The 27,558-nt window shown below is 37.2% G+C and overlaps 1 protein-coding gene across 1 annotated transcript; it reads right to left on the bottom strand.

Annotated features, from left to right (window-relative positions):
• Positions 1 to 4,705: 4,705 nt before the first annotated feature.
• LOC125493214 (L-type lectin-domain containing receptor kinase IX.1-like) lies at positions 4,706 to 7,256 on the bottom strand. Its single transcript, XM_048636328.1, has one exon. The coding sequence runs from the start codon at positions 7,061 to 7,063 to the stop codon at positions 5,096 to 5,098; it is 1,968 nt and encodes a 655-aa protein (XP_048492285.1). The 5' UTR covers positions 7,064 to 7,256; the 3' UTR covers positions 4,706 to 5,095.
• Positions 7,257 to 27,558: the final 20,302 nt, after the last annotated feature.

The raw sequence follows: 27,558 nt of genomic DNA, 5'->3' as shown, positions 1-27,558 counted from the left end.
GGTAAAAATGTCAACCACTTGCTCCTTGGTTGAAACATGAACAAGAGTGATAATGCCTTCAGAAGCTTTGTCTCTGATAAAGTGACAGTCAATGTCCACATGCTTAGTCTTCTCGTGGTGGACTGGATTGGCAGCAAGAGCAAGGGCTGCTTGGTTGTCACATTTGATGAGGGTTGCACCTAGGTTCTTGAGCCCAAGGTCCTTTAAGAGTTGCCTTAGCCACATTACTTCGCAGACAGTTAAAGCCATGGACCTATACTCAGCTTTTGCAGTAGAGCGTGCCACAACAGATTGTCTCTTGGACTTCCATGATATGGGTGAGTTGCCAAGTAGAATGCAAAAGCCGGAAGTGGATCTTCTGGTAGAGGTGCAACCAGCCCAATCACTGTCACAGTAGGTAGTGAGTTGGGTTGTGGATGTGCTTGCCAACAAGATTCCTTGATGAGTAGACCCAGCTAGGTACCTGAGCACCCTGAGTCCAGCCTGGTAGTGAGATGATGTGGGAGAGTGCATGAACTTACTGAGTACATGGACAGTAAAAGAGATATCAGGCCTAGTGATGGTTAGGTAGATCAACTTGCCAATGAGCTTTTGATATTTTTCAGGGTCAGTGAGTGCAGTTCCAGTGGTAGGAGTGAGTTTGTTATGAGTGTCCATAGGAACTTTGAGTGGCCTGCAGTGTTCAATTGGTGATATTCTTGGAGCAAGTCCAGCACATACTTTCTTTGGGATAAAAAAATCCCCTTGTCTAATCGATCCACCTCTATGCCCAAGAAGTAGCTGACTGGGCCCATGTCTTTCATGTGAAAGTAAGTAGACAAGAAATCATTGGCTTGTTAAATGCTTTGTTCATTGTTTCTAGCTAGAAGAAGATCATCAACATAGACTAGTATGCAAGTGAAGGCAGCTCCTTCCTGTTTAGTGAACATTGAATAGTCAGATCTTGATTGAACAAAGTGATTTTCTTTCAATGCAGAGCTTAGTTTTGCAAACCACTACCGAGGGGCCTGTTTCAACCCATAGAGAGATTTTTTTAGTTTGCAAACTAGGTCAGGTTTGTGTTTGTCATGACTAGTACCCTTCCCCTCAGATTGAACTGTGAGTCTCCCACCTTTGCAAGTGTACCCTGGGGGTAGTTTCATGTATACACTTTCTTGTAAATCACCATGGCGGAAGGCGTTTTTAACGTTCATTTGGCGTATAACCCAGTTTTCTATGGCACCCACAGCTAGTAGGGATCTGACAGTTGCAAGCTTTGCAACAGGTGAAAAGGTCTCTGCATAGTCTATTCCATAGTTTTGCTTGTTTCCCAGGACAACTAACCTAGCCTTTTGTCTTTCTAGGCTACCATCTGGGTGAATCTTGTTTTTATATAACCACTTGCATTATCCTATGGGAGTTTTTCCAGGTGGTAGATGAGTGATATCCCATGTGTCATTCACTTCTAGAGCCTCAAGCTCTTCATTCATGGCTTGGACCCAATTGGGATCTTTTACTGCCTGGTTAAAGTGGAGGTGCTCATTATGCTTCACAATTTATGTAGCAAAGCACCAGAATTGAGAGCTAGTAGGCAAGGTTATGCAGTTGCTAACCTTCTGAGGTGAGACTGAGTGAGCCATGTGAGTATGATACTCACTGAGCCATGTGGGGGGTCTGTGAGCTCTACTAGATTTCCTTGGAGCAGGGATTGCTTGAGTTTCAGGTTGATTGTCACCACCAGCATCTGGAGGATTGCTAGTTGTTTCAACTCCAGTGTCATGAGGATCACTGGATGTTTCAGGATGGATTGCTGAAGGGTGATGATTGGTATCCACCTCAGTGTCATACCATTCTCTTGTAGGTTCAGAGTCACATTGGATTATTCTTTTAGTTGTTTTATTGAACACTTGATATGGGAACAAGTGTTCATAAAACTTGAGGTGTCTAGTCACAATAGTGGTGTTATTTTGGAGGTTAAACAGCCTATACCCTCTCTGAGTTGTAGGGTAACCTATAAATATACAGGGTATCCCTCTCACATCCAGTTATCTCCACTTTTGCTAGGATTGTAAGCTATAACAAAACAGCCAAAAGTGTTTAAGTTATGATAATCAGGTTTGCATTTGTACAATACCTCATAAGGTGATGTGTTTTGAAGAACTGGAGTGGGTAGTCTGTTGGTGATGTGGGCTGCAGCAAGTACACAATCTCCCCAGAACTGAGCTGGGACCCCTGCTTGTAGCTTCATGCCCTGGCCATCTCCAGGATGTTTCTATGCCTTCTTTCCACCCTTCCATTTTGCTCTGGAGTGTCAACACAAGATGTTTCATGATGAATCCCCAGCTTATTAAAGAAAGGCTTGCATAGGCTGTCATTGAACTCAACTGCATTGTCAGATCTCACTCTTCTTACTTGTTTCTTGAATTGAGTTTTTGCCATGTACACAAATGTGCTCAAAGCTTCATAAGCTTCAGACTTTTGCCTCATTAAATGAATCCAGGTCATTCTACAGTGGTCATCAACAACAGTTAGAAAGTACCTTTGATGATGCTTGGAATTCACTTTATATGGACCCCAGGTGTCAATGTGGATCAATTCAAAGACATCAGAGGCTCTGGAATTGCTGGTAGTGATTGGATTCTTAGTGAATTTAGCAAGGGGGCATATGATGCACATTTCTTCATTGTGTCAATCAAGACCACTCAATCCTTCAATTTGAGAGATACTTCTCATGGGAGCATGGCCTAGCCTCATGTGCCACAAGCTACTTGCACTGCTTTTATTTCTCTCACATACCCTAGTTGGTATGTCAAGAGGACCAGCTGTCATGGCATGAGTTCCTTTCTTGCTATTTTCTATTTTTTCTTTCCTGCTGCCAGCACCCTTCATAATGTTGCTGATGGGTTCATCAATCAATTAAGTCGTACAGCCCATTATGAACTTTACCTACTCCCAAGAGAGATTCACTCTTATTCTCCTGAATCATGCAGAAGTTGGAGTGAAAGATGGCCCTACATTCACCATTGTTGGACAGTTTTCTCACAGACATCAGATTGTGCTTGAAAGTGGGAACAAACAACACATTTTTCAAATAAAGTGAGATCATTTTTCAGTTTCACATCTGCTACATGAGTGATACAAGATGTTTCTCCAGTAGGCAAGTTTATCTTGGCTTCACTCTTGCACTTTCTCACATTTTCCATGAGATTCAAATCCCCAGTCATGTGATGTGAGGCCCCTGTGTCAATTCTCCATTGAGATTTCATAGTGCTAGCATAGTAACAGCTCACCATATTGGAGTAAGCCATGTCCATTTCATCATCTGAAGCATTTTCATTCTCATTTGATGATGTCAACAACATCTTCAGCGGCTTTTCAATTTGCCCTGTGTTTACTGAGCTGGATGACCCTCCAGTTGAGTTTGTGTCACACTTGGCGTTAGCTGCCATCTTAATTCTGTTGTCAACACCACCTTTGTTCCACCTGGCACCAGTGCCACTTCTGTTATAACCTCCTGACTTCTTGTGATAAGGCTCCTTGCTTTTCCCTTTTAGATCCTTTTGATACTTGGGATGTCTTGGTGGGTAACCAACCACAGTCCAACACTTCTCACTCAGGTGACCATGCTTCCCACATGCTATACACACTAGGTCATTTGTCTTGCTAAACATGGCTATCATGTCCCCTTCTTCCTTCACAGGTTTGTGAAGTTCTCTTTGTGATTCTTCCTGAGACAAGGTGCAACATGCACTTTCCACAGAGGGCAGAGGAGACACCATGAGAAGATTACTTCTCAGAGTGCTATAGGATTCATCTAATCCATTCAGAAACTAGAAGAGCTTCTGCTCTTCCTTCTCTCTAATCATTGCTTCAACAAATGTTGTCACCTCAGTTGTGGTTTCAGTTATGGGTGGATAGTTTGTGAGATTTTCCAGTTCCTCCCACAATGTCTTCATGTCAGTGTAGTATTCTGAGACAAGCCTACCAATTTGTTTCGTTTCATATACATCCTTGCATATCTTATACTTCCTAGACCCATTTGTTACTGAATACCTTTGCTCCAGCTCTTTCCAGATTTGAGCACAATTGGTCACAAACATCACAGACCTCTTTATGGAGTCACTCATATAGTTAAGCAACCATGATATTATCATGCTGTTGCAAGTGTCCCAATGGTCCTGTTTCACCTTATCTGAGGCATCTCTCTTAACTACTCCTGTAATAAAACCTAGCTTTCTTTTAGATGCTAGACAGATTTCAAAGGATCTTCTCCAAGCTCTATAGTTAGATGAGCCTTGGAGTTTTTCAACACATACTGAGTTGTTGTTCTCAGATGGATGAAGTTATAGAGGACTTGTCACCTCTAAAGTTGTACTATTCATGTTTTCCTTTTTTCCTTTCTTTTTGGTCATACAACAAGGAACAAATTACCAGTACATAAGCACACCAGATTTCTCAACAGAAACAACAAGAAAGAGAAAACTTTTCAAAGATGTCGCTGCTACCAGATAGTGTTTGTTTATGTTAGTTTCATACATAAAGATTAAATTTTTACAGCAGAAAAATTTAGAAACAACGAACCTCAGCTCTGATACCATGATAACAAATGATACTCTTTATTTGTTAAGCTCTGCTGTAAAGAGAGTGGGAGAGAAGATACTTGTCAAGGTAGCCTTTTGTGCGTTTTTTCATTCATTCATATTGTCTCATAAAAGGACAATTACAGCATTTATAGTAGGCAATCTTCCTAGAGAAGTGACCCCTTACCAAACCCTAGGAATCATTAGAAAGGTCGCTGCTAAACGACAAAAGTATGGCACACAATAACACACACACTACAAACAAAAGAGTAGAATAGCTAGCAGACTTTAAGTTTGGCCCTTGGCCTTACAACATGGGCTTAGGACCTTTTCTATCCTTCAACAAAATAAATATGAATAATACTAGAACTTGTTCAACACACATTATACAAAAACATAAAATTTACAATTTAAAGTATAAATATTTGATGAATTGAAATTTTAAACTGCATGTTTTACCCCTTACACTATGATTTAAAATGCTAAGAACCTATGAGTACATATATTACGGAAGCTAAGACATTAATAAGATAGATTTAGCGACCAATATCAAGGCTTGTAAGAATCAATGAAGGGGCATAAGAGCTACATGAAGGACTAGACTTGTAAGTCATCGGAGCAGGCCTTTTAAGTGAATTACTCGGCAAAGTCGCTTCAAAGTTAAGAACTTGAATTGCTTGCTTTATTGATGGCCTCATATTGTATTCAGGATGCACACACCAGAGGCCAACAAGCAATAAACACTCCATTTCTTTAGCATTAGAATCCATCACAAGCCTTTTATCTGTCGCTGAAAGTAGCTCACCATTTCCATAGAGGTCCCACACCCACTGTACTAAGCAGTTTTGATTTTCGCCATCTATGAGATTTCTTGATCTCTTTCCGGTAGCAATCTCCAAAACGACTACACCAAAACTATATACATCTGTTTCTTTACTAGCCTTTCTCGTGGCAATGTACTCAGGGGCCATATATCCGTAAGTTCCAGCAAGAGTTCCTATGGTGGTACTATGCCCATGGTCCATTAGCGTGGCCAGACCAAAGTCCCCAAGCTTGACGTCGAAATTAGAATCTAGCATTATATTGCTAGACTTTATGTCTCGATGCACTACACATTGATGCCATTCCTCGTGCAGATAAAGCACTCCTGAAGCTAATTCAAGAGTTATTTTGTACCTAGTAGGCCATGAAAGCGGAGCCTTTTTACCAAATAGGTGGGCATCCAAGCTCCCATTTGGCATGAACTCATACACAAGTAAAAATTCACCTTTATCATGGCACCAACCAATAAGTTGCACTAAATTACGATGTCTCAACCTACTAATAATCCTAACCTCAGTGATATATTCCGTTTTTCCTTGTTTAGACCCTCTCAAAAATCTTTTAACAGCAATTGGTATATTTAGATCACTAAGATAACCTTTGTAAACGCCTCCAAACCCTCCTTGACCAACTTTTTGTTCACTTGAGAAATTGTCAGTAGCTGAATCAAGCTCTGAGTAGGAAAATCTTCTTGGCCCAACTCCTCTCTCAACTTCATCATTGAACAAGTTTTCCTCTTCTTTTTTCTTTTGCATCTGCTTCCTCTTTCTATATAGAAAGAAAATTGCTATTCCCCCTAGTAAGAAAATTAAAGCACATAATGGCACAATCCAACTCAGCCAATCTTCGAGTCGTTTCTTCTTGTGAATATTATGAGTACCATCCAGCTCATCGGTTACCTCCAAGCTAGAATAAAACTCCCATGAATGAAGAGTATGTCGCTCAATAACTGTCCCAGTTGAAGCTGAAAAACCAATGCTAACCCATTCAGGGATGACCTGAGGTAGATCAATTGGCCAAACAAGACTAGAATTTGCTCTAGAATCAGGCTCATTCGGGTATGACCAGAACACGCTCAAATTCCTAGTAGTGGCATTATAATCGATCCAAACATCGGCTACATTACCACTATGCTCACTAGCATTCCAAGGCGCATAAATCGAGGAAGTAAGGGAGTTTATGTTGATACCAACATGCTCAAATAAAGGCTCATCATGTGTATTAATAAACGAATCAAACTCAACCAAAATCATTTGGTTACTAGAGGAGTTAGATGTTGTATCATTAAAAAGACCCAGAAAGACAGTAGCTGAGTTAGGTGGACTTTGAAAACCAACAGGAGCGATGAAGAATGCTAACCCGTGACCATAAGAGCCTGGTGTTCTATTTAAGGTGTCGATCACAAAAGTGAAATGAGTTGAAAAATCTGAAACATTTCCCGAATTTTTATCCCAAAGGCGCACCTTCTTATCATAGGTGATCAGACCAACACGGAGAGAGTATTCAATAATGTTAAAATCCACTGTTCCGTTGGAACATGTCGCATCTCCATGGAGAAATATGTTGGAACAGTTTTGATCAAATCGCGGGAATTCGAATGATAAAGAGAGAGCCACAGGAAGAAGAGGAGTAAGTAGGAGGGATGATATGATTGTGATAGAGAATACGCATATATTCTCCATATGTTCTGTAAAATATATATAACTCAGAGGATTATTACACAATTTCACAGAACGAAGCAAAGTTGTTTCAACATGGATAATTTAGGGAGCTAAGCAAAGAGTTGTTGTTGGCTTAAGTTTAACATGGACATAGAGATCAGGAGAACAAGGAATGAAGACTTGAGATGCTAACAGTCTTCTACCAGCGTAAAGAGTTTTCAAATACAATTGTCAATGAGGCAAATAAACTAATAGCGTTCTTTTCTTGACTTCAACTTTGTATATATAATGGAACATGATGCTGTACACATCCCCATCAATTTAGTTATTTGTTATCGAGAAGTTTACAAGGAATACAAGAAGAAAATAGAACCAACTTTATGTAGCTACAAAATTATCTATTGCAATAATACTTCCCTTATTCGAAGTTTAATATTGCAACATTTTTTTTTATCTAGTAATATTTTCTCACTATCTCTCTTTTATACATGGATCATATATATATATATATATATATATATATATATATATATATATATATATATATATATATATATATATATTTCTTTTCTCATGATTCGGATTTCTTATAAAATGTATGAATAGGATATGTTGCAGTTATTATAGAATAGAGGAAGTATAATTGATTGACAAAGTGTAGTTTATACGGGGTTGTTGGGTTGAGAGAGTTTTGAAGGTAAAAAGAGAGATTTGAGATGAATAGAGAAGTTTGACTTGTCCAAACCTTTAATAGTAGTAGTTTGGTTGGGAGAGGATTGAAGAGAGGTTTGAGCCCAAAATACTAATTTTGAAAAAAAAAACTACTAATATGAGCTTTTTGGAGGAGATATTTGTGAATTTGATAATGTAATGAACAATATATCCTAAAATTTGTCAAATTTACAACCTTTCACCCCCAAAAAAAAGAAAGAACCTACCAATAAATTTTCACCCCCAAAAAAAAGAAAGAACCTACCAATAAATTATTCCAATATTCTTATTGGTCATTTCACCTAATAAAGTAATAATCAACTAATGACTATCAACTACTTTCACAAACAACTAATTCAAACAGCTAGTCCAACCAACTAACTGCTAACAACTAAGGTAAACAACTAACCACTAACTGCCAACAACTAATGAAAACAGCTAACCGCTAACACCAAATGTAATACTCGGTATTTTTAGTAAGTTATTAATTATAATTTTTTAAAGAATTTTATCTATTAAAAAGGTAAATTATTAATTATAAAGGTTTTAAATAGACTTTTATGATATATTATGGGTTTTGCAAATAGACTCCCACCCAAATTAAGACGCACATCTTAGAGGTTAAGTGCGTTTGATAAGGTTGGTTACTTTTTCCTTTTTGCTTGTCTATTAGTTATTTTACCTTCTATAATTATGTATTCTTGGATAATTTATATATTTTTCAAATCTTAGTCAATAATCATAAATATAAGTTAGATCTTAACTAGATTAGTTTATCTTTTTCCCTAAATTCGTCTTTTACTTTCCTAGTCCCATTCCAATTCTTCCTATCCAACTAGTATAAATAGCGATCTCCACCCATCATATATATTTTTCACACCAAATTTGAGAAATAAATCTCTTTTCACAAGTTTAAACACACTCTCTCTCTTAGCCTACCCTTTCTCTTTCTCTCTAGTAGTTATTAACTTTCAAGGTGCGTATATTTGTAGATATTTAAATATTGTTCTGCATACGTAGTATCATGTTTTAAGGGTTATTATTTTTAGATTGAAATTCATGTTTATGTCGCTTCTTATAAACTTTGAGTTTTATTATGAATATTATGGAATTACATGAGTATGTTAAATTTATGACTTATTATAAACATATTAATAGTCTACAAATCATTTTATTTTCGGCTATTGTGAAATGTGCTTCCATATGAACAAGTATTAATTTTATATCTTTTATATGGCTAAAGTTTTATATAAGAATTAATATTCTTTATAAAGGAGGATTATTTCCAAAACATTTTTATTAGATATATGATCTTTTGTGATTGCAATTATAAAGAGGCAACGGTTTGTTATTTATTAGCAAGAACTGTACCTATTAATATTATTTATCCACACAATGGCTTGTTATCTATTAGCAAGAACCAATAGTAGAATAATTACTTATTGCTGTAGTTTTACCCATACGCAGCAATATATCACGTAAAAAGAAAAGGTAAAATACAAAATAACGATATTGCTACGGTTTTGACATAAAAACGCGGCAATATGGTGTTAACAGGAAAATTTTTGAAAAAAAAGTTGACTATTTGACCAGATATATTGTTGCGGTTCTTGATAAAAACCGCAGAATTATATTTAAATAATATTAAAAATAATATTTTAATATATTGTTGCGGTTCTTGATAAAAACCGCAGCAATATCATTAAAATATATATATATATATAAGGCGTGTTAGGGTTTTTTTTATCTCCTTTCATTTCTCCTGCGCATCTTTCCCTCAGATCTCACACCTCACGCCTCACTCCTTCTCTTTCCTCTCAGCCGCTCTCTCATCATCTTTCTCCTCTCTCATCCTCTCTCTCCTCTTATCCGTTCTCTCATCCTCTCTCTCTCCTCTCTTTCTCTCCTCCTCTCTTCCTCTCGACCACAACTGTTCATTCGCTATTGTTTCAACCTCGGCCGGTCGTCCGCCAGAGCTTCAACCACGATGTTCGTTCCTCCGCCAAATTCAGTTGTTGGTTCGTCGCTCGCAGACCCTTCGTCGTCGATCGCAGACACTTCGTCGTCGCTCGCAGAGACTTCGTCGTCGCTCGCAGACACTTCGTCGTCGCTCGCAGACACTTCGTCACTTGCAGACCGTTCGACCGCCCGTAGACCCTTTGTCGTTCGTTCATCTTCGTCGGTCGTTCACTTCGTCCTTTGCTCAACTATTTTGTTCTTTTTTTTTCTTTTTTTTTCGTTTTTTTTCCTTTTTTATTAAGATCTGTAAGTTGATTTTTGGTTTTATTTATTTTTTATTTTATTCGTTTTTAGATGTGTATATAGATTTTTGTTTTAGTTTTTTGATTTTTTAGATCAGTTTGTTATTTCTTTGTTTTATTGTATTTTTTGTAATTATTCAGTTCGTTGTTTTTCTGGTATTATACCTTTGATTTCTTATACTATGTATTAAATATATTGTAATAATATATTTCAGTTTGTATTTTATATATTTTTGAATTTTTTATAATAATTTTGTCATTAGTTTCAATCACTGTTTATTTTCTTTTAGCCTTTTTGTCTTTCAAATTTGATAGCAAAATGCAAAAAAAAAAAAAAAAAAAAAAAAAAAATACCTGTACTAGTACCTATTGCTGCGGTTTTCCCCAAAAACTGCAACAATATGCCTATATTAAATATAGTATATTGTTGCGGTTTCTTCCAAAAATCGCAGCAATATGCTTTATAAATCTGATATATCATAAATATATTGCTGCGATTTTACCTAGAAACCGCAGCAATATATTCAAATATTGCTGCGGTTTTAAACCGCAACAATATATTAATAACCTGTTGCTGCCCCCTTAATTGTTGCGCGGCAAAAATCGCCGCAATAGGCCACTTAATGACCGCAGTAATAAGCATATATTCTACTAGTGAACGGTAGCCATTATATTATTTACCCATGTACTTTTTGTATGAGTCATGTGGACACGAAAATAACCCCTCGTAATAGACTTAGTAAGGAATACTAAACTTGGGGGTGTGCATACTTTAGGAAAGGTACCTAGGCAAGGAAAAATGATTTTTTTTATCAAGGTTATACTAGTACAGATATAACGATTTGCGTCGCATGCATGAAAAAGTGACACAAATAGTTAGGATCAGACGATTTGCGTCGCACATTAACGCTCATCCGACGTCGATGATTGAGGTGTTGGTTTTTGGATCCGACAATGTTCGTCGGATTACCCCTAAAGTGCGACGCAGATAAAATGTGCGTCGGACCTTCACCAATGTGCGACGCAGATAATAGTTACAATAAGAGTTAATTTTTTTTTAATTTTGCGTCGCACCTTATATGGGATCCGATGCAAATCATTTCCCATATAAAAGAACGCCTTTCATTTTACTCTCTCCTCTTATCCTGCGCGCGCGACTAGGGTTTTCTCCCAACGCCTCCAAGCACACTCTCTCTCCTCTCATACTGTGCGCCGCTAAGGTTTTCTACCAACCTCCAAGCACACTCTCTCTCCTTTGTTTTCTCCCAAAGCCCCAAGCACACTCTCTCTCCTCTAGAGCTTTAGATTAACCGGCGACTTCATGCTTCTCAACTTGACTTCGCGCGTCTCAAGCTGACTTCACACTTCTCAGGCGACTTCTCTAGATCTTCAAATCCAGTTTTCTACTTCGCCCAATGGTGATTCATCTCTTCGCTTATTTTTCTCTCCTCTTCATCAACGACAATGGCAGTCGTACGCCAGCGAAGAAGCAGAAAATTAACGACTCTTCTTCGTCGGTTTCGCTTCTTCCTGGTTTTCTGGATCTTTTATTTTTTAGGTTTTATGATTTTTGTGTTGATTTGAAGAAAATTGAAGTTAGGTGCTTTTTGTTTTGACTTCGCACATGTCTCTCTCCTCTAGATCTTCCTGGTTTCACTTCTTCCATAATCGGTTTCGGTTTCGCTTTTTTGTGTTGATTTTTATTCCATGTTCATTGCGTTTTTTAATTTTGCACTGTAAATTCTCCTTTTTGTTGTTGTTCTCAATTTTAAGACTATTTAGGAATTTTGTTGGTTTATTGTTTTGTGTTCAAGTTGTAAATTATGGAATGGAATTTTGTTGGTTTAATGTTTTGTGTTCGTTTCTTCTACTGATTCGAGAATCGTTTATTAATCGCTTCCTATGCTGATTTGTTTTCGCTTTTTGAGGGCGTTTTTGTTTTTCCTCGAATGCAGTACTAAAGCATTCATGCTTTGGCACTGTTTTTTTTTCACAAAAAGTATTTGTGTCGCATGCTTGGCCATGTGCGACGCAAATGCTCTTCATCTGTGTCGCACTTTGCCAAGAATCCGATGCAGATGGGTGTTGATGCGTGCTGCTTGCAGATCATGTGCGTCGGACGTTGCTTAGTGTCCGACGCAAATAGACTATAATATGCGTCGCTAATCCGATGCAGATCGTATCTCTATCATTTGTATCGAGACCTGTGTTGTCGGACTGATATCCGACGCAAATGGTAGTCCCAGGTTTGACGTAAATCGTTATTTCTGTATTAGTGTTATATACTTTATATTATACAACTTTTATCAAGTATCCAAAAAGGTTTTTCGAATTTGAATATTTCAAATAATTAATTAAATATAGTATTTTAATATTTTGCACATACATGTACTCAGTATTTTTACTGACACGCTTTTAATTATTTTGTTTTATGGCTTTGCCCCTGTGATGACCCTATTTTGACGAGCAGATTTTATAGGTTGATATGATGCATACTTCATATGGGGGAGCTAGTGAGGATTCATAATTGGTCAAGGATTTGTTATTTTATTTTCTTTATTTCCATTTTTATATAGTTGTATAATAAAGGTATTTCAATAAAAAGAAGTTATTTCATTTTTTCTGCTGCATTAGTTAAAGTTCAGGTAGTAGTTAGTATTAAAGCATTTAACGTTAACACGTGACGGTAATACTCTCAAGTTTCTCAAGTGTTTATATTAAAGTATATTTTTCAAAATCATAGAAATTTGGGGATGTTACAAAGTGGTATAAAGAGCCTTTAGGTTTATCAATGAGAGTTTGGGTAGATTTAGGAAGGGCATATAAGTTAGAGTTTCGCATTTTTGTGCATAAATTTTTTGCATTTTATTTTCATAATGTTTTAACCTTATACTGCCTAAAAAGTTATATTTCCAAGTATAAATATTTTCCAATTTATATATTTTGAAAAAATGAATAAGTGTGTGGGTTTATTTTTCTGAGGAAAGTTCTGACTAAGAAAAGATTTATAAAAAAAAATATATATATATATATATATATATATATATATATATATATATATATATATATATATATATATATATATATATATATATATATATATGACGCACATCTTAGCGGTTAAGTGTGTTTTGATAAGGTTGGTTATTTTTTCCTTTTGCTTATCTTTTAGTTATTTTACCTTCTATAACAAATTAAAGCAACAACAAACGACAACAACAACAACAACAAACCACAACAACAAGTAATTTGAGCACAACAACAACAAGTATTTTGAGCACAACAACAGGTTGCTAACTTACAGACTGGAGAAACAGACAGAATTGCGCGGCGGCGGAAGGAGCGAATTGCGCAACAACAGCGGCGGCGGCGGAAGGAATGGGTTGCGCGGTGACAGCGGCGGCGGAAGTAGTGAGTTCGCGGCGCCGGCAGTTGATGGAATGGCTACCTACATTCCCAAAACCCAATTTTTAGGGTTTGATTTGTAACAAAAATTAAAAAAAAAATAAACACAGAGTTTCAGAAATTACCGGCAAGGAGAAGGGTTTGGCGTGTCGCCGGTCGCAGGTGAAGGAGGTTGAACTAAATTCGCTGTGAAGAAGACGACGGCACTGTTGTGTTTTGTTTCGTGGGTTGAGACTTGAGAATAGAGTTTGAGTGGGAGTAGTGCGTATTAAGTCGTTATATTCAACGACGGCTAGGTTATTATTACCGATGGCTTAAAGCCGACGCAATATATTAAAATTCTGAAATTTAAACTGCAACTATCACCGACGGCTTTTGCTATCAATACCGACTGCTTGCAGCCGACGCCTAATACAACAAATTCTAAAATATAAGCTGACAACATCAACGACGGTCTGAAACGGTCGTTATCATATAGCGTCCGTTGAAGCCGTCGCTGTACGCGTTAAAAGCCGTCGGTGAAGACGACGGTTTGAAACGGACGCTGATTTTGAAAACAACGACGGTTTTTCGAGCCGTCGCGGGTTAGCCGTCGGTGACTGGGCCTTTTCTTGTAGTGGTATTATAGGATAATTATATCTTTTCCGAATCTTAGTTGGATAATCATAAATATTAGTTAGATCTTAGCAAGATTAGTTTATCTTTTTCCCTAAATTCATCTTTTAGTTTCGAGTCCTATTTCGATTCTACCTATCCATCTAATATAAATAAGGGTCTCCACCAATCATATATATTATTCACACCAAATTTGAGAAATAAATCTATTTTCTTAAGTTTAAACTCTCTCTCTCATAGCCTACCCTTTCTCTTCCTCCCAAGTAGTTAGTTATTAACTTTCAAGGAGCGTGTATATGTAGGTCTTTAAATATTGTTCTGCATATGTAGTATCATGTTTTTAGCGTTATTTATTTTTAATTGGAATACATGTTTATGTCTCTTCTTATAAACTTTATGAGTTTTATTATGAATATTATGGAATTAATGAGTATGTTAAATTTATTGCTTATTACAAAAAAATTAGTAGTCTACAACGTTGTATTTTCGGCTATTGTGAACTATGATTCCATAAGTTATTAATTTTATGTCTTTTATATGGCGAAAGTTTTATATAAGAATTACTATTCTTTATAAAGGAGGATTATTTTCGAAAGACTTTTATTAGATATACAATCTTTTATGATCACAATTATAAAGAGGTAATGACTTCTTATTTATTAGCAAGAACGATAGTTATTAATATTATTTACCCACGCAACGGCTTGTTTTTTTTTTTTTTTTTGAAAGAAAGAAAAGGGATTTCATTAATATTTCGCCAAACGGCACTTACAAGTCATTTCTGAAAAACATAAAATTCTAATAGAAATACATATCACCCTAGAAATGTAAACATCGCAGATTTGACTTAATTTTGCCTTAATAAAAATCTTCATCTGAAGCAATGCAATCTGTGAGTTCGCTCTGGTTCGGCATACGATCTGCAGATGCGGAAATTTTGGGATGAACGTACTCCAATAGTCTTCCATAATTTTACAGAAGTTGTGAAACCCTAATTCTTCAGGTTGAATCTCGAACTTCAACCAATGAGAATAATTTCTCATACCTAAAAACAAAAGAACTATACTCACAACTCCCATAGGGGAGAAGGAGATTTCCAAAACAGAAACTAAAAACCCCATAAAAGGGTTTGAGAAAATCTCATAAAGAGATACTAATTTATTGAACAAAACAAGAAAATGAACTAAAAACTGAAAATAAAAGGGAAAAAGGGGCTTACCATGGATGAAAACATCCATGGCAGCCCCCTAATTGATGAAGAAGGGGTAAGGGAGGCTAGGGTTTTAGAGAGAGAAAAGGAGAGGGGAGGCTAGGTTTTACAAAAAAAAAAAAAAGATGGTTATCACAATATAATCTGCCATTAATGTCGTATATCAATGTAAAACTCCGCAACGGCTTGTTATATTAGCAAGAACGGTAGACATTATATTAATTACCCATGTATTTTTTGTGTAAGTCATGTGGACAAGGTAGTAACCCCTCGTAATAGACTCAGTAAGGAATACTAAACTTGGGGGTGAGCGCACTTTGAGAAAGATACTAGGCAAGGAAAAAAAAAATTATCAAGGTTAGATACTTTATATTATGCAAGTATTATCAAGTATTTAAGAAAGGTTTTTCGAATTTAAATATTTCAAAATTTTAATTAAATATAGTGTTTTAGTATTTTGCATATACATGTACTCCGTGTTTTTACTTACACGCTTTTATTTGTTTTGTTTTATGACTTTGTCCCTATGATGACCCCATTTTGGCGAGCAAATTTTACAGGTTGATGTAATGCATACTTCATATGGGGAAGCTACTGAGGATTCATAATTAGTCAAGGAGTTGTTATTTTATTTTCTTTATTTCTATTGTTATATAGTTGTACAATAAAGTTATTTCAATAAAAAGAAGTTATTTCAGTTTTTTCGCTGCATTAGTTAAAGTTTAGTTAGTAGTTAGTATTAAAGCGTTTAACATTATCACGAGGCGGTAATACTCTCAAGTTCCTCAAGTGTTTATATTAAAATATATTCTTCAAAAAGAGAGAAATTTGGGAGTGTTACACCAAACCTCTAATTGCCAATAGGGCCATAGTTATCTACAGTGGCGGCTAAGGTCTAACATGTACAATTAGGTAAGACCTTAGCATGATATCATGTTAATGTCATCACATTTTTGGGATCATTGTTGGGTGTCCGATGAATGTCTTTGTAAGCTAGCTACTAGCTCTATACCTCAGGAGATTGAAGGATACACAGTCGATGAAATGTCGGAGATAAGAGTGGGTTGGAAGTGGGACCTCTGTGCAAACCTTTTACCTGCTCTTGTGCTTAAAAATATAGCTGCTCTCAAATTGAAAAATAACCCCTGGTTATGGAGACTTGTGATATTGGAAAGGGTCGACTAAGGGGGGAATTCTCGATTAAGTACGCCATGAAGATTTATGCGAGAAGACAATGAAATCCCCTCCCATCCAAAGTGGGACATGGTGTGGCAACTTCCGGCCAGTTCAATAACGCATTCGTGTCTTCCTGTGGCGCTTGCTTCATGAGCGCCTGTTGAGTAATACTAATAGGGTCTTGTGACACCTTGCGGATGATCCAAGTTGTGGAAGATGCAACCTCCAAAAAGACAAAACTTTCCTTCACCTGTTTAGAGATTGCCCAGCAGCCCGCCATCTCTGGGCCCACATTGGTGGCCCTGCTAAATCATCTAATTTCTACTCGAATGCGTTCCAAACTTGGCTGTACAAAAATCTAAGTCCCACGGATCCTAGGCTAGAAGAAAAATGGGTCATTTGCTTTGCAGTAACTCTTTGGTGGAATTGGCGATGGCGCGGTAGCGTGATGTTTGGTCATGCCCAAGATATACCTGTGGATACAAGGGAATTCCTCAATTCACAAATCACAAATACTTGGTTGCTTTAGTACAAGAGAACAATGTTGCACGAAGCATCCAAGATGGAGTTCGAAGAGAAGCATTCATCAGGTGGCTGGCACCCCCAGCTCCTTGGTTCACGCTAAATATAGATGGTCCTTCAAAAGGCCACTCACAACTAACAGGGGGAGGTGGAGTCATTCGCCATTGTCGTGTAATGTTTATACGAGGTTTTTCGGCAACCTTTGGCTCATGTTCACCTTACAAAGTTGAAGTAACTGCAGCAGCTATTGGCTTGGAAATGGCCAAGGAATTAAGCATAACAAAGCTATAATTTCAAATGGATAATAAGGCTTGTATCGAGGCACTTCAAAATGCAAATCATCAAGGAGGTGATTTACAGGTGAATGTGTCCACCTTTTAAACGCTTACCGCTCTCTCATCCACTCTGAAGGTTGGGAGTTCATACTAGCTCACTGTTATCGGGAAGGGAATAAGGTGGCGGATAGATTAGCAAACTTGGGTGTTTTTCAAGGTATTAGTGTTGTGTTTTACGAGGCGCCCCCTCAAGAGATCAGTGCCCTCCGCGAAGAAATTGTGGTTTGCTACTCCTCGTCTAGTTCTCTAGTTTTATTTTTTGTGTTCCTTTGGGCCTTGTCACTCTTATGTATCACAAAAAAAAATGCTTTAGTACTTAGGGAGGATATATCAAGTGGAAACTGAATTTTGTGGAAAAAAAAGGATTGAGAATAAACTTTTGTTATATTATGTATTTCTTTCCCATAGTATTCGCTCTCTAGTATCTCTAATATTTTTTTAAAAGTTAAGAAGGTTGACCATGTCTAGATGTCAATGCTTGCGCTTATTGGTCTGAGATATGCGAGTTAGGTTCTTAAGATCAGTAAGAGAAAGATAATAGGATTCCTACTAGCAAACATCAAATATGAGAAGATTTGAATCTAAAATTTCAAAGCTTTAAGGTAAGAGTCTTGTCAAATAATCAAGTATAACTTTTTTTTTTTAAAAAAAAGAATGACCAAGTACAACTTGCTTCTCTAGTATCTTTAATAATAAAGAAGTCCATTCACACGAAGTATAATTTAAGTGCTAATGTATTAAGAATTTAAGACTTATATATCTCTATTATATAAGCCAAGGGGGGAGCTATGGTGTCCCCCAATGAAATATCTTTTTTCTCCTTAGCTAAATATATATAACTTATTGGATATTCAAATTTTGTACAATTATATTATTTCCTAATTCAGAGATGGTTCAAAAATTCAAAATAAACTAAATAATCATTAACAAAGTAACTTGACATAATAAGAAAAATGGTTAATCAATAATAAAATTACAAATTTAATTTGACTACAAAACTTCACATCTAAATTTTTCTCTCAATTCTAAAAACTTTAAAGATTACAGTAGTTTGTATAACAATAATTATAAAATCACACTTCTATAATTATATTTTGATGAAATTTACTATGAATAGACTAAAATAATGGACACACGCATCGCGTATATAAAAAACTAATTGTAAATGATGTTATCTGGGATTCGTCACGAGCCTTCTTGATTTTATTAAATTATATGTTACTTCTTGGCAATTGCATTTGACCTAAATTATCAGGTCAGCATTGCAGAGATGACCAAAGATACTATTTTATTTTATTTTTACAAAGTCAAATGTACAATTGAATGAGAGAGTCAAATGGTGTCGCATACAATTTTGAATGACAAAAAAAGGAAGGAAGTTATCAAACGACCATGATATTTATATTTTATATGAGGATTACTATTTTTTTTAGAGTTTGCAATTATATTTGAGTCTATTGCAATTTGTAAATGATATTATTTTTTTCTGAGATAGGATCTAAAAGTATTGTTTAATAAGTATTACACCTATGTTGTCCTAAAATGATTTGAATATTTATTGGGACAAATCACTATATAAGCTAAGGGGTGAGGTATGGTGTCCCTATATAAAATTACTTTCATGTCCTTAAAAAACTTATCAAAAAATACTCATTTTTAAATATTCCATTCCTTCTTGATCTACAATTATGGGCAATAACTAATAAGGAAACTTAAGATTACCTAACTTAAAATAAGATGTAGTGTATGCATAGCACCTTTCAAAAAAAAATGCTTAAAAAGATATATTTTCGATTGAAAATTAAAATGATACATAAAAAAACAATTCCAAACAATTACAAAGTATGAACTTATAAAGTTTCTTTCTACCTAAATTTCCAATTGCAATTACAATTTCAAAGAACATACATTAATAATTCATAAACCTACCAAGAAAAATAAGACGATAGTCTCATTTTGTATTTTTATTTTTACTTTTATAATTATCGTATATGTCGATTAGAATAATTTACCATTTTATTTATTTAAAGGTTCGTAGTAGTCGTTTGTGTCATTTAGGATAATCCATCTCATCGTTTTATTCTTATGTATAAATATGTCATGATAATTAGGTATATTATTTAAGAATATGTTTGTAATTCAAACATATTAAAGAAATAGGCTTATATCATCCAATTTTCAATGTAATGTTATGTAATAAATTACGCAAGTATTAAAGAGATTAACATATAAAATCCAATAACATCAACCTTTAATACATTCTCATACATGTTCGTTTATCACATTGAAAATAAAGGGTTGTGAATGATCAAATTAAACTACAATAAAATAATATTAGTGCATGAAGCGTTTTTTTAATGTTAGTATTGATGTTAATATGTCTTCGCACGCATCAAGTGCATTTGAGGCTAGTATAGAATATTGTTTGAATATTAATACTTGTAAGTTGTAACAATATCTTTTGAGTTTTTGATGACCGGTAAAAGTTCTCAAATATTTAGAAAAAAAGTTAATGCGATAACATGATATTAGATATATAACAATACTTATTTTTTTTGCATTTTTAATTGTTTGAGACCTCACTTTTTTTTCACCTTTTGAAACTCTAAGCTACTTTTTCTAATCAATTATATAATTGTAATTAGAGCAATGGGCTAGTTTAATTTTATAGCAAAAAAGTAACACGGATAAAGAGAGGAATAGAGGCATACAAGTAATTACATTTGGTCATAAGAGTAACTCTATTTGTTCATAAGAGTAACTTTATTTGTTTATAAGTATTTGTGCATAGGGGTAAACTTTAAAAGGTCATATCTTACAACACACTTAATATTTTGGGAAGATTCAAGTTGGAGATGAAAATTTGGCTCGATAGCTTTCCAACTCCTAATCAAAAGCTAGATTCCGATGAGAAACGAGTGAGACATGACTATTTGAAAATGAACTGACGGGCTGACAGCGTGTCGTGCGCGCGACCACACCTGTAACTTCCCGTGTGGCCGGTCGCATGTAAGACTTTGTGAAAATTTTAAGAATAATCAAATGGGTTTTTGGTGATAGTGAAAAAACTCTTAGAGAAACTCCCTTTGAAACACAAAACCTCGAAATTGAAGCTCCTTGAAATTGAAGATGTTCTGTCTTCTCAGGTTAAGAAGATCGCTCACTCTCCTCACAGGGCTAACTTAGAGACATGGACGCTGCCTTTCCACTCCTTGAATTAGCCAAACTTTACTCTCTCAAAGGCCAATCTCTTAAATATCATGATGCTCGATCTCGTGCTTCCGCCATTAGGAATCCATGAGTGGGAGGAGATGAAAAGGGATTTCAATTTTTCAAAGGGTTAATTTCGTGGCATTTTTGAATCAATTTTTTTTTGTTGTATCTATATAAAAATATTTAAAAAAACGTTTCTAAACAAGAAACAATGCCATGTGACGCTCTCCCTATTAGAGTTTTAGTTCATTCAATTTATGTACAATAAAAAAAAATTAAAAATTGCATAGTATAGGTTTCGATCTCGTGACCTCAAGCTCATATACTAATGTTTAAACCACTAGACCAAGTTGTATTTAGTGTTATAATTTTAAGGTACAATATTTATAAATGAAAATATTCCTTATCCGAAGCATAGTCCGGACCTAAAAACTAGTTAGTTAGTCAAAAGGGGATAATGGACAGCTTCAGTAGGCTACTGGTCAAGTGGGACCATACATGTCAATAAACAACAAAGTTTGGTCTGCCGTGGAATAATCCATAGTTGAGACATTTTATGGCAGGATCTTGGATCTTGGATCCAATCATGGCCAACCAAAACACGCTAAATCAAACCAAAAGTCAAACAAGAAATGACTAGAATAAAAATGGGTCGTCACAGGATCAATATGGCATAACCCATGTTCAACATACAAAGTATAAAATTAGAAAAGCTGAGTACATAAGGTTTAAAAATAAATACAACAACCTAACATGATGATATAAAATAAAGTGAAATCATGCACTATAGAGAAAATAAATAATACTAGAATAAAACATGACTCTAAAAAACTTGATTAATTAATTAGATTGGATAAGTAATGAACAATTTTTTAAAACCAAAACCAGTCTTCTATAAGAAGATGATGCGACATGCGCGACTCTATGCCATCAAAATCAATTGATATCGACAAAATTATATAAAAGAGAGAGACATTGATCAAGGGGTCCTCAAAAACACTTAGGTTACCACCATTTACTCTAAATCCTAGTGTTAGGTACTGTAACCCCCCGACTCCTAAACATCAACTATAGCTTAATTAATCAATCATTAGCAGCTGAAGACCTAATTTAGTCGGAGCGTCACTGCCGTACCTCCCAGCCAGAAGGTACAAGGCAACATTCTTTCATAAAACTAAACATATTATAATAATCATAGCTAATAACTTAAACATAGCTAAAATTTCATAATTTAGTGTAAGTAAACTTACAATACATAACCGTCATAGTTGCATAATCTAGAGTTAATTTTTTTTTCACTGCTACACCTGTTACGTAGTATGAAACTAGTAATTTAATACAACAACTCCCAACAACAGGTTCTCAACTTGGAGACTTGTGCAACAATGATTGGACTTAGATCCCGATCTGGAACTCCGACTAGCCACCTGCAAAAAGGGACCACCCTGGAGGTTTGGGTTGTATTTCCCCATCCGATGCTTAAGTCAGATATCAGGGATATGAAGGAACATTTAGAGAGAGAGAGAATTTACGGCAGAATAACAGCACTATGCTCTGAAAAACGTACCTTTCCCTTGATTTCAAGGACTATTTATATTGTTTGAGATGATTGTTGTACCTTGATGTTACACTAATTTAGGAGCATCTGATTGGCTAAGCAATAGGAATGTGACACGTGGCAAGTGCTGATTGGTGAGTACATTTTACTCTGTTGTAGAATCAGGCTTTACCTCTACTGAGCCTAAGTACAATTTTAGGGCCACAAGGGAGTTTTTCAGTACACCTTTTCTTAAGAGAAGTGTACTCTAGCCCAAATAACTTGCAGATCTATGTACTTTCATCTCATAACGAATGCCACATGTAAGGCCAAGATGGTGCCACGTGTCATCATCGTAGCCATTGATTTTCAGACTACAACATTTGCCCCTTAACAGAGGAAGTTACCATTTAGGCGCCAAGACGGTTGATTTCCTCTTTTAACCGACCTGAACTGCCCTTCTTTTTCAAAAAGGGGGCGCCATTTAGCCGGTCATACCAGGTTAACTCTCAGAGACAATTTGAATGCAACGGTTACTTTTTACCGGATGGGGGGGTCACTTTTACCTCCCTATAAATATGAACCTTTGCCGCTTCTGGATTCATTTTAACATCCTTGAGAGATTTTCTAGAGAGAGAGACTCTGCAATTTCTACCGAGCTTTTTAGAGAGAGAAATTACTCCCGTCCAAGCTCTTGCAAACTGCTCCTCAATTCCTCCGAAGTTTCAACTCGCCCTTGACATTCGTCCGAACTTTCTCTACAGGTATTTCCTCATTTATTTCCCTTGTATTTTCATGCATATCTTAAGAATATGGATTCGTCCTCTTCATTGAACAATCCCAGCCGCTCAAGGGTTGGTACTGACCCTAGAACAGAGGGTCTGTCTTCCTTGGTATATTCTAGAGTTGGACCTATCTCGGCGGGACATGCATTCTTTTTCTTTAGTCATAGACGGCAAAGTCAGACGACCCAGTCTTTACCTGTGCAGGGCAATCTGGCGCGCGTCAAGCAAACTGCTCGTATCAGACGAGGAGTTAACCTGCTGGCCTCCAGCTCAGAAATGGAGGCATCAACTGGACGGATTCCCGCTGATGGAGAGCGAGAAGTCCAGAGCGCTCGTCCTGCAAACCCAAATCCTTCTCCTGAAACCGTCCACGAGGAATCCGATGCTCGAGGCTCTCCAGACCCCAGCTCGTCCAAACCAAAGACGGCCTAAGATGAGTCGAATGAAGCTGAAGCTTCTTCTAACCCGGCTAGCGACTCAGAAGAGCCGTCCACAACTTCTTCCTAAATAAGGCGTTGTCTTGGCCCCTTATCTGACCCTAGATACATTCTAGCCGACAGTGGTTGGCTAGGATGAGCAGGTTCCAATCTTGAACATTTTTCTTCTGCCATGCCCATGCCGGGGTATCGGTTTGTTCTTCCTGGCCGGGAGGACACTATACTTAGTGCTCCTGCTGGCCATTTCGCTGTTTATCGGCTGGCTTTAGATGCCGGATTGCGATTTCCATTGCACCCCTTCATCAGCCGCCTCCTTTATTATTATAACATAGGACTTAACCAACTCTCCCCAAATTCATGGCAAAATATTTTAACCTTCATAGCCGTCTGCGAATTTAAGGGCGTTGATCCGTCCATGGCCGCCTTTTCCCAAATTCACTATGTCTCTAAGGTTCCCAAAACCGTAGATGGGGCCTGGTTCAGCGTATGTAACCATCAAGGCTTCATGACATCTTGGGACAAGACGTCCAAGATGCATGCCTGGAAAGCTATGTTTCTGTTCAGACGGTACCGCTACTTTAGTCGGGCTGCTACCAATGCTGGACGAACAGCGTCCTTCCTGGAGCTGGAGAGTACTTCAGCTGAGGAGTTGGTGGAATACTTCAGAATCTCGGAGTATTCCATCAACGACGTCTCCTTCAAGGGTCCGTCCAATTGGATCCCTTTCAAGGAGATGTTTTACAATGACGATTTCCTGGTCGCGACCGGCTTGCGGCGGGCCGAGAAGAGAGGTATACTTCGAAATACTTTCTAAGTAAATGCCCTCGTCCCATATCCATGATTTTAATTATTTTTCTTTTTCTTATGCAGACTCGGCCAAGGAAAAACTCAAAAAATCTTGGAAAGGAGATATGAGTTCGGCCAGATTCACAGACTCCCTCTGGAACGCGTTCAGCAAATCCGGTGCTGAAAAGAGGACGTACACACTGGTATACTTTGCGAAATATATATATATATATATATATATATATATATATATATATATATATATATATATATATATATATATATATATATAATATATATATATATATATATATATATATATATATATATATATTGACGAGTTCCTTCTTCGAAGAGCAAAACGTCCTGAATTGACTCTGGACGAGTTCCCTCTCCATGGGGCAGAACGTCCAAAGTTGATTTCGGACGGCTTTCGCTTTCATAAGACAGAACGTCCTGGGCTGACTTCTGGACGAGCTCCCTCTCTGTGGAGCAAGACGTCCTAAATTTATTCTGGACGTCTTCCTTCTTGGTGGGGCAGAACGTCCTGGGATGATTTGGACGAGCTCCCTCTTTGTGAAGCAAAACGTCCAAAGCTGATTTTGGACGTCTTCCTTTTTCGAAGAACAGAACATCCTGAGCTTATTTGGACGGTTTCCTTTCTCTTCTAATCTTTTCTTTTGACTAACATTTTTACTTATTTTTTCAGAAAAATGCCCCAACGTCCAAGGCGTTGGCGGAGAAGACGGCCTCTAAGAAAAGACCGGCCACTAATAGTGACGCTCCCCCCCCCCCAAAAAAAGCAAAGGGGTTCACGGCCAAGAAGAAAAAACCATCGCGGCCGATTCCCAAGGTCGTGATCGACATTCCGGCTGAGGAGGAGCTTCCCAAAGCCGATGAACTGGCCTTGGTGACCTACACGGGCCCTGCCGGCCCACCTACTATTGAGCAACCGGACGCGGTTGTTCCTTTGGACGAAACAGGGGTTCAACCTGCCATGACGGACGCGACTGCGGACGGGTCAGCCTATTCTGGGCCAGTTGCCAAACTGGTTTCCCAGATGCCGGAGGCATTTCGGACGGCCTCCCGATCCTCTGGTGAGTCTTACTACTCTAACATAGTTAGAACCTTGCGCGGCGGCGGGCGACCAATGAGTCCCTCCAACCGTTAAGACTATCGTTATACCCGTCCGAAATACATGTCTCTCCCACTCTTTCGGACGATGAGTCCTCAGCTGCTTTTGCGAGGATGACATCGGCCGACCGTGAGAAGCTCAAGTAGGAGCTTTTCAAATGCTTCCCCGAACCTTACATCAAGGGTTTGAGGGGAGCTCAGGGGCGGATCCAGCGTGGGTTCAGTGGGTTCAACTGAACCCACGTGGATCCGGGACAAAAACACGAAAACTGGGCAAAGAAAACGATAAAATATATATAAAACACAGCGAATTTATATCGCTTAAATGCCCGGTGGCTCAGCGGTAAAGGTAGTGAAGTACAATCTTATTTGTTCTCCTGGTCTGAGGTTCGAATCTCAGTAAAGTGGTTTGTTGTTTTTTTTTTCTTTTTCTTTTTCTATCCTCCCTTAGTACTTACTCCCTTTAGGCTTACTGCATTATTTGTTTTTTTTTTTTTCCCTTTTTTGATCCTTCCTTATTCCCTTTAGACTTACTGCATTATTTCTTTGGTTTTTTTTCATCCCCTTCTTGGCTTATTGCATTATATCCTTGTTTTTTTTTTTCCTTTTTCTTCATGCTCCTTTAATTTTTTAAACTCTTTTTTTTATCTATAAATCTCTCCCGCCCAGCAAGTACAAATATTGTAAAAACTAATGAATTTGGTTAATTTACATTCTCTTTTTGTCGACGTCATATGTTTGTGCTAGCTAGTTGTTAAAGTTTCATATTTTGTTATACATATAAGTGTATAACATGATAAGTTAATTCAATGAAAAAAGTCTTAATAGTTAATACTCGATTTGTAGTTTTTATAACTCTATAGCTTGTTAAAAAATTGATAGTCTTTCATTACTACAAGAAATTAATTATCATATTTTTTTGTGATGATGTAATCAAGAATAAAGCCTTGCTAAGTACAATTGTTGAAAGTTTATTTTTTTTCCTCGTCCTTCAATGTTATAAAAAATTCAAAAACAAAAAAAATATTAAAATTATTCCGAACCCACGTGGTCCAATTCCTGGATCCGCCACTGGGGGAGCTTCATCAGGACATGTTGGCTACATGTCTCAACTGGCTGCTGAGATAAACTTTTCCTTTTCCTTGGACGCTTGAATTCTATACTTAGATATATTTTTTCAATTTTTTGCAACCGTCTTAACATTTTTCGTCTTCCCTTTGACAACTCTTTGCTCGCAGCTTTATCACTGAAGACTGGGCAAGGCAGCTGAGGAAAGAGAACAAAAAGCTCGTCACTAACGTTACCAAAGCTGCAAACCATGCCCAGTTTTCCATGGCTAAGCAGGAGTTACTGCATCAGCAGTCCAAGGTGGCATGGGAAAAGCGGTCAGCCGAGATGGAGTCACAAATCAAGACCTATCTTCTCCGGCTGACCACTCTCTTGGACGAGAAGGATGCTCTTGAGCGCTCTATCCAGGATGAGAGGAATGTGGCCTTGCTGGCCGCGGCGGAACTCAGAAGAGAGGACCGCTATCTCCGAGGAAAGAACCATGCGCTAAAGGCGGAGATTACGGCTACTGAGGAGGCGGCCAAGGAGGCTATGAACGAAGTGATCGAAACTTCGAAAACCTAGGCCGTGCAGGCCTTTGAAATGCTGGCCGAAGAGATCCCCAGGTATGTTCGCCGGCTAGAATTTCAGGGGAGCCTGCATAAAGCTAACATTAAGGGAGAGGAGCCCCCCGTCTTCCATGAGTCTTCAGAAGACGAAGAGGAAGAAGAAGAAATCGAGGCCCAGGACGAAGAAAAGAATACTCCTCCGGAAGCCTAACTCTCCTATTCTCCATCTCGGCCGCAGGCCACTTGTACTTGTAGTTTAATCTTTGGTTGCAGTCATCTTTTGTACTTTATAGAACGTTTTTTTCCTTTTTAAACTAGTTTGTAATCTTTCTTTTTTAATTATTTATAAAAGAGTTTTCTTTTTCTATTTTCAATGCTTCATACTTTTATGCAATGGACGCCTTGTTTTTGATCAATCATTTATGCCAAGTACGAAAACAACTCGTCCTAACACATTTTATCTGATCCAATGGCTCTCATTGGCCGAATATTTCAAGACGTTTATCAGATGCCTAAGTTCAAAATTTGTAAGTTTAAAAATTGTTAAGTTAATAACTTGTTCGACATGAATTTTGGCTATCATTCATCATTGGACAAAGACTTAGCTATTTGCAATAAATTAGGTCCCTATATGCCCCCCTTCTTGGACGAAGAGGTCTTAGTGACCTTTCTTTGCTTCAAGAAGGAGAAAGACCATAATTTGCCAAATAACTTGGACGTTTTATGAAGGTTATTGTAACCCGTCCATCCTTGTTAAATTGTGAAATAACATG

Source organism: Beta vulgaris, chromosome 9 (assembly GCF_026745355.1).
Source record: "Beta vulgaris subsp. vulgaris cultivar EL10 chromosome 9, EL10.2, whole genome shotgun sequence".
NCBI lineage: Eukaryota > Viridiplantae > Streptophyta > Magnoliopsida > Caryophyllales > Amaranthaceae > Beta > Beta vulgaris.
This window is presented reverse-complemented; position numbering and strand designations above follow the sequence as displayed.

Excerpts from the sequence above, each read along its gene's own strand:
- LOC125493214 (XM_048636328.1), bottom strand. The coding sequence starts at position 7,063 with ATGGAGAATATATGCGTATTCTCTATCACAATCATATCATCCCTCCTA.